Source organism: Nicotiana tomentosiformis, chromosome 3 (genome assembly GCF_000390325.3).
Source record: "Nicotiana tomentosiformis chromosome 3, ASM39032v3, whole genome shotgun sequence".
Lineage (NCBI taxonomy): Eukaryota > Viridiplantae > Streptophyta > Magnoliopsida > Solanales > Solanaceae > Nicotiana > Nicotiana tomentosiformis.
In genome coordinates this window covers 87,700,693-87,709,653 of record NC_090814.1, presented here as the reverse complement: position 1 = coordinate 87,709,653, position 8,961 = coordinate 87,700,693, and the positions used below count along the sequence as shown (strand labels likewise).

Below are 8,961 nucleotides of genomic sequence, written 5' to 3'. Positions count from 1 at the left end.
AAAGGCGAAGTTTCACGTTGACCAAGAAAAGAAACGAAGGTGTTGACATTAATAGCCTATGGTCAAGGCTACATGTATATTGGAATTGGGAACAGTTTAATTGGCTGATTATAAACTTTGGACTGTTGCTCTATTTTGAGGCTGTGAACCACTTATATTCCAGGTATTGGGGATATTGTCAATAGAATCGAAGCATAACTAATTTTGGTTTTTGTCTATTTTTGTGTTTGATAGAACACAATGCACCATGCCACTAGTATAACTATTTTAAATTGCTTTTTCACTTACCTTTCTCTCTTAATTTCGGCTAATAATGTTACTCTTTTTAGGAAAAAGAAAGAAATATACGCAGAGCAATTAAGGAAAAAGAAAATTGACTTGTCCGCAAATGCAATGATCTTTTCTGCGCCTTCGCGCAATTTATTGAATGAACTTGCGTTTCCACATAAAGTTAAGGTATGAAAAGGAAGTATCCAAAAATGAGTTTTTTTTTATTTTTTATTTTTTATTTTTAACTAGAGCACAAGTTTCTTTAATCAATTAACGGTATACAAAATATACATATTAGGATTAAAACCCATATAGAAGTACAACTTTTTTTGCAGAAAAAGGTGAGCTGTACAGATGAAATTATGCGAATTGTACGTGCAATAGTTTTATTATTAAAACGGATGATATTACACTAATTATAGGTGAAACATTTTTATTCCACAATTGAATTTTTTTTTTCCCAACAACCGACAATTGAATTCTTAACGTGAATTAACATGAGAATACGAACTTGTTACAAAAAGATGTAATAATCTTAATATGGCTATAAGCCTATAATATCATAGTAATTACGTTGAGCCTTCTCCATTTATTGCCCGTTATTTTCATAACTTCGATTATTGTCCTCCTAAACCCCCGCAGCTGAATTTTGGCACAAATGTGGAAAAACATCACGTTTTTAATGGAGCATACCCATATTAATTTTCAATTTTCACCAAGATTAGAATAAATCTTTTCTAGTTCTTATCATAAAAAAATGTCGTTTGAATCTTTACTATCACACGAGATAAACCACACCAAGTTGACTCGGTCAATTGAACAAACCGCAAATCACGCCTAATGGTGTGTGGCAAAGAGAATGCCACTTTGGCAGTATCAGTATATTCAAATGGATTCACTATACAAATCTAAGAGGTGATTCACCTATTTATTAATTCATTTCTTTTCTTTCGAGAATCAATTTGATGTTACATTATACTTCCTCTAATCAATTTTTAACTTGTTTAAAATTTTGACAAACTCATTAAAAATCGTAGAATTAATCATAAAGAGCATATGAAATTAATTATAAGTACACATCGACATGTTGATTCGTTTTTCGCCTTCTTTTTATTCTGTGAAGTGACAAATTATATGCACCAAGTATTTTAACCAAGGAAACAGTTAAAAAAAACAACGAAGGAAGAAAAAAATACTGAATTCGGAACAACTCAAATTTCAGTGAAGATTGTGATTCTCATTAAATCTCCATAGTGTTTTTCGATACAACTCTTTCCAAGGACACCTCTACTTATTCTGAAGCCAACATCTATAAACTAAAAATAAAACTCCACTCTTCACTCCGTTCACTTTCACGGAGATTCTAAAACAAATAAATTATACTACTAATAAATACTAATATACTCGAAGAAAAAAATAAACAAAATTCTAGCCGATTTCTTGTCGCCGGAAAACAAAATTTGCCAATTAACACTGGCAAGCCGGGACAGTGACACTTGCAAAAATTTAATAGAATAGAACTGAAATTATATTGCCAACAGAGAATCGACACTTGAAAAATCACCACCAATGTCTTGGAAATAATCATCCACTCCTAATGTTCCCAAGTCTTGAAACGAATCATCAAAATTGCCAAAATCATCGTTAAATAGGAAGTCGTTCACAAAATCCGATGATGATGTGTCATTGTACGACGAGCCAAAATCATTGGGAAAACCTGTCGTTGTATCCTCAAATAATGTCTGTTCCACTGCTTCGAAATTGAAGAAATCTTCTAAAAACGAAACATCTGTTGGCAAATAATCGTTTGAGTAATCTGGTATCATGCTGGTCTCGCCCTGACATTCTTCCATTTCTTGCCTAACCGGTAACCCAAACGGTTCAACATCCTGAACCGTTTGTTCACACTCCACCGGTCCTTGAACCGATGGACTTTCTTCCTGAACCGGTTCGGACCGGCTTTGGTGCTCTGTTTCTTCACTGGACTGGCTCATTCTAAACCGTAAAACAGAGGTTGGAGAAGGAATATTACGGGACTCATTGCCGGATTCGTAGCCGGAGTTTGAAGGGACATCGATTTCAGGCTTGGGGGGAGTGATGAAGTTGGTTAAGGCGTCGGGCCCACGAAGCTTAATAGCAGCGTTGTCATAAACCATGGCCGCTTCTTCAGCGGTGTCGTAAGTGCCCAACCAAAGCCTGACCCGACGAGCCGGGTCTCTGATCTCAGCGGCCCATTTGCCCCACGGCCGCTGACGTACGCCACGGAACTTCCTAACAGTACCAGCCGACTGTGGGGGTTGTACTTCCTTCACCTTCATTGGCTTTTGCTTAGGCTGAAGAATGTCAGCTGCTCGTTTCTTCACCGCCGTCTTCCCACTGCTCGGCATGCTGACTTCACACTTAACGGCGGTTTCAATACTGATTTCGTTGATGTACTTTTTCACGCGCCTTCTTCCGAAAAGCTCGTCTTCTTCGTCGCTAGAAGAATCCGTTGCGTCTGGGTCTGTAACAGATATCCGAACAGTCTTAGGAGGAACAGAGCGATTGTATTGGTTGGGTTTTTGGGGTTCTGGAAATTTTTTGGATTTTACAGGGGAAGGTTTAGTGACTTTTCTAATAAGGTTTCGATGCTCTGTATATTTGATCGGACACAACATATCGTGATCCATTCAAGCTCTCTTTCTTTAGATTAGCTATTTTCACTATTTCTCTGTTTCTAACACCACAAAAAGGGAAGGGGAATTACAACAGAAGAGTGAGAGGTCCAATGAAGGTAAAGGATGATTGCTTTGAGAGTGACACAAAAGTATAGGACTCTTAAAAGATGAGAAGAGCAATGGAATCGTCAAGGAGAAGACCCAAAAACACACTGATTCAGAACAACATCTGACAAAAAGAGGACCCCCAACGTTAAAAGACGGAATGGTAAAAAGAAAACACACCTAAACCCACACGTAGAACAACGCCTGGGATTAAAAAAGGAATTAAGGGGTACAGATTTTGCAAGGAATGGATAGTTTAAATGACTTTCTTGCTCCTTTTGAATTCCAGATAGTAAGATGCTGATGATGAGGAGGAGGAGAGAGAAAGAGAGAGTGTGTGAGATTTTAGAGAGACAGAGTTGTGTTTGAAACTGGGCGTGAGTCTAAAACGATCAATTCGCTGTTTTATAGGATCCAACCAGCCGAAATTAGAAGCTCCATAATAAGCACACCAATTTTTATTTACTTTTAAAGATTTTCTCTTTCTCTATTTTTTATTCCTTATTTTTTAAAACCAATTAAGGGAAATAAATAAATATATATTCATACTATCAGATTCTGTTAAATATCTACACCGGCCGTAGGTAACTGGGGACCGAAGATTCCGGTTATAGCCGACGGTAAAGAATCACGATTCGCCACATCACGATGCGTCTGCAACACCGTTAGTGATTTTGACACGTAGGGAAAGTGGGACCGGTTAACGGCGTTGGTCCAATGAGTGAATTTCAAACGCCTGCTGAATCAGCTCCTAATTGTTTCTCGAATTACGTGTGGCTTATCACGTGAGGCCCAGGATACCCGGCCCAGTTAAAATATGCCAGTCAAATTCAAAGATATTGCCAACAACTCAGCTCTTTGACCAATTAATACAAGATGTTTTCATCGTTACTTACTGGTGGTTGATTTGGGTCCCTTTTATTATTTCTTAATTAATTTTCAAAATTTAGGACTTTCCGCCGGAGGTTTTAGGCCTTCTTGACCTTTTATAATATTAAATTTAAAAAAAAAAAATTAAATCTTTTATATGTGAATGAAAGATCTCTTATATGTAAAAGTAAATCCCTCATTGTAAAAAAAAAAAGATAAACCATAAAACTAAAAATAAATTTGTGAAAGGCAAATAAACCAATTGACTCTTTCACCCCAGGGGTGTTTTGGTTATAAAATTTCTGCTATTAGTAATTCCACTAGGAGATGAGTTGTATTTTTTTAATCAATTTTAAATTTACTTTTACAGCTAGGAATATTGCGAGACACCTAGAATTTGCCGCTTTTGGTGGCCTGTGGGTTTTACCTTGTTTACTATTGACGCATATCAAGGTAAATGAAACTCACGCGACTGGGAGGCCCGTGCATGAAACAATTTCGTAGTTGAATTTAAATAAATACTTGCTCGCACCTAGTGTGTATCTCAAATTAAATAATTTAATTTAAAAATTGATACTTAAAAAAGAATATATATCACATTATTCTTGTTCAAGTAATAAATATGTGGATGCAAGATACATATTTCATATTAATTATTTTGGTGTGAATACAGTGAGTATAAATTTTTACTGTCATGTTACTGTGCGCACCAACATAGAAGGTTAGAAGGTAGTCCAACATTTTTCCTTCCCTTTCATGTAGTACTAGTATTATTCTCATATTTTTTTTTTATTTTTAGATCGTTATTACTACATGATATCTTTTTTGTTTCAAAGTTCGGTATTATTTTGATGTTTGTTTACCCTTAAAAACGGATAACAATTAAATTTATAGGTGATTTTAATAATACGCGGATTAATTCAACACAAATGATGAATTACGTTAGATTAAACAGATAAATGATGTAATAAATTGTCAAACCAATCAAGAGGAGTGATCCTAGACTTAGTAACAGTTTAATGAAATGCGTGTCTTCGATCTCGGGCTCACGTTATCGATGAATTGATGAACAAAAGAAAGAACATTGAATAATAGAGAAAATAAGAATATATTGCCTTGGTATGCATTTTACGGTGTGTCTAATGAATAATCAGACCCTCCCTCCCCTTCTTTTATATAGTAGGGGGAGTTTTACCCTTGCAATTTCACAAAAGGTAAAAATTCTTTCGTTTAACTAATCACCAATTTTCTACCGATACATGCCGGGATTCACGCCGTGATAACCGTCGATCACGGATATCACGACCTTTTGTTGGTCATGCTCGATTATCTGGTAATGCTCTCTGAGATTTTTGGGATTCGAACCGATCCTGGGGGTCATGACCCCGATAATTCCGAGGACAGAAGTTTTGCCCGGACCCCGGCTCGAGGGACTCCTTGCCTCGATTCCGGTCCCTTACGGTCACGTCTCTTCCTTCGTTTACTTCATCGAAAACCAAGGTGTTCCATGGACTCGGTTTTACCCGTACACGATGTTTGTTTTGCTCCATGACTTTATATTATTGTAGTTCTTTTTCTATACTATATTGTGACTTTGCTTTTCTTGAACGGATGGTCTATTAAAAATAATTTTTTTACCCACACAAAATAAGGGTAAAGACTATGTAAACACTATTCATTCGAGATCCTAGTTAGTGTGTGCGCACGTGTGAAAGAGATGCGTTTTAGAGAGTGAAGAAGTGAACAAAGTTTATCACCTAATTGTCGACTCTATTCTCGGTAAAATTGTTCCCAAAAAATAATCCTTCACCACAAAAATAGCACATGATAACTCGCCAGAGTTGGTCTCTTGCGCAATGTGATTATTCTTGTGACTCATTTGGGGGCTCCAGCACGTGGTTATTTCCTATCATCTTTATTTTCTTTTGTTGTATTATTATTACTCCTCCTCTTAAATTGTTTTTTATCTTTCCTCTTTCAAATAATAATCAATTTAATTAAATACTGTTAAGAATATTAAATTTAGGTAGAAATGTTAAATTACTTTACAATACAAATTACATAGAGAAATATGACAAGTTAATTGTATGGTCAAGAAAATTGTGGGCCACTCAACATAAGTTTCTTCTCGTTACAAAGTATTTAAAATGGTTCAGAAATTATGGACATGAACTGTAACATAATTAACTCTCTGAAAGCTTATAATGTCAAATACTACGGGACATGAACTGTAACATTTTAATTCCCTTTAGAGATTATGGTTTCTTCTGATTTTATATTTAATAAGAAACGAATGCTAAGAAAAATAATAATTGCTGAATTGATAGTAGTAAATATAGAAATTATACAAAAGACTTACCTTGTTATAACTTTTTTCCAAGTCTCATTGAACCAAGTCAAATGCAACTTTGACCTTTATTTGATAGTAATCAATGAGTTACTTGAATTTCACAACAACATTGGTTTCAAATTGTTTAATTATTTTAGTTTTCTTCGTACCAAGATGTCATTATTCACTTTTTCAAGAGCGTAATTTATGTCTCTATCATGGACATCCTTGTAGTCAATAGAATACAATTAATTTGACTTTTATTGTCATGAATTCGAATTCATAATTCTGTTTGGTTTTTCTTTCTCTTTTAATAGCGCTGTACTGAAAAACAGAGTGTACCTTTTAATATCATTTGTGTATAGGGTAAATTATGATATGACGTGTGCTCGTCTAAAGGAAAGATACGTGGAACTCAAGACAGGGATGACCGAATACCAAACATAGCTATTCCGCTTGTCACCATAAATAATAATATTTATAAAGGTGTGTTAAATGCTCTGCGCCCGGTAGCATTTAATAGGGAATATTCTGCAGCATTAAAAGCGACGGTCCGTTATAGAGAATTTGATATTTATGTTCACCGTTACATCTTCATCAATGACCCTCATAATTGACATTAAAAAAGGACACGGTTCTAGGACCTCATTCCGTAGACATAGCTATAAATAGTGAGATCAGTTATCATTGTCATACATACGAATTTTCTAGCTAAACATATACTACATTCTATACAAAGCTTAAGACAATCTTACTTTCTTGCTTGGCGCCCTAAATTAGTTCATTTGTCTAGAAACCACGTATAAATTCAACTGTACCGTTTTACAGGCAAACAGTTTGGCGCCCTAGACAGCCGTACAATTAAATTAATCCTTGCCTTTTTTACTAACGCAGTTTGATTATTTTATCTTAGAAAAAATCATAAAAAATGACAGATAACACTATTAACAACACGCACAACCCTGAAATTCGAGGAGATCGGCCTCATTTCGAGGATTCAATCAGTGACACCCGCAATTAGGGAAATGATGTCACGCTGGTGCATGACAGACAGAACCCTCGACACGTTTGAGAGACAACTCCCGATGATGCTGATGAGGAGCATGTCATGGACACGGAGAGGGTCATGCGAGAGCAACAAGCAATCATTTTAGGCCATCTCACGCGGCAGGATAAGGTTATGACAGAACTGAAGCAGGCGCTATCGGGGGTTTCGAATAATGCAAACAGACGAGATCCAATTCCTTCCGGTGTTCACACAAACTAAACGATGCAGAGAGTCGACAACAACACTCCCAAGGGCGATATTGGCTCCGACGGGGCCGTGGGGAGTATATCCGGTCTCAACAACGTGAATGACCGGTTCAAGAATAAACTTTTACGGTTTATGAGGGAAGTAAACGCATGCATGGACCAAATCTCGGGCGCGCCACCAATATTAAAATGCCCATACTCGAAGAAGTATACTCAATTGCCATATAAGCCGAGTGCGGCACCAGAACCAACCTCAAAGCGGTTCAAAATGCCTGAAGTGCCAAAGTACGACGGGACTTTAGACCCACATAAGCATATTACCACCTACACAATGGCGGTAAAATAAAATGATTTAGCTCCTCATAAAATTGAATTTGTGTTGCTAAAGAAATTTGGAGAAACTCTCACGAAGGGAGCTCTAACGTGGTAATCATTATTACCCGAGCATTCTATAGATTCTTTTGAGATGCTCGCGGATTATTTCAACAAGGCTCACGCCGGGGCCAGAAAGATACAAGCCCGGAAGGCCGACATTTTCAGGATCGCACAAGAAGAATCCGAATTACTACGAGAGTTCGTTACCCGATTCCAGAAAAAGAGAATGTTGCTCTCGGCTATCCCGGATGAATAGGCAGCTAAAGCATTCACCAAAGGATTGAACCCGAGAAGCTCAGATGCTTCCCGAAAGCTGAAAGATAGCCTGCTTGAGTTTCAAGCAACAACTTGCGCAGATGTCCATAATCGATACAAGTCAAAGATAAAGATCGAAGATGACCAGGTCAGTTTCACATCTTCGGCCAAAGGATGGGAGAAGAGCAGAGAAAAATAAAAGGATGACTACGATGCGGACAGACAGACTTCGAGGGGCCGGTTTTTGCCCTACGAACGTATCGAAAACCGTGGCAGAAACTTACAGGCAGCAAACAAGTTCATCGCTGACAGAGGGACCGATCATGGTCGAAACAATAGATCACTCCAGAATAAGGAGACGTCGGGGTCTCGGGATCCTTCTTACCCCAAGTTATCAGAATATAACATCAACGTCAGTGTAGTGGAGTTGGTGTCAGTTATGAGAAACATTAAATATGTACGATTCCCGAGACCTAAAAGATCTGATTCCAGCCAGAGAGATCCTAACTTATGGTACGAGTACCATGGGACGAACAATAACCGGACTAGAGACTGTCGACACCTCCGAGAGGAGGTGGAAACACTATTGAAGAATGGTCACCTTCAAGAATTCTTGAGTGACCGAGCTAAGAACAATTATGGTCGTAAAAGAGACAGTGCGAAACTTCCAAAAGCAGGAGAGGAACCCCCACGCCAAACGATCAATATGATCTTTGGGGGGGATGAGATTAACGGGGTCACCTTTTCGGCAGCGAAGAAAATGAAAGTATCAATAATGCATAGTAAAAGATTCGGGGAAGACGATATCATTTTCACGGAGGATGACACAGATGGATTGTTGTTACC

General features: G+C 37.5%; 1 protein-coding gene across 1 annotated transcript; it reads right to left on the bottom strand.

The window, feature by feature from the left end:
* Positions 1-1,486: 1,486 nt before the first annotated feature.
* Positions 1,487-3,430, bottom strand: LOC104092527 (ethylene-responsive transcription factor CRF4-like). The gene has a single exon (XM_009598142.4). It carries the CDS (start codon positions 2,937-2,939, stop codon positions 1,797-1,799), a length of 1,143 nt encoding a protein of 380 aa, XP_009596437.1. The 5' UTR covers positions 2,940-3,430; the 3' UTR covers positions 1,487-1,796.
* Between the last annotated feature and the right edge of the window lie 5,531 nt (positions 3,431-8,961).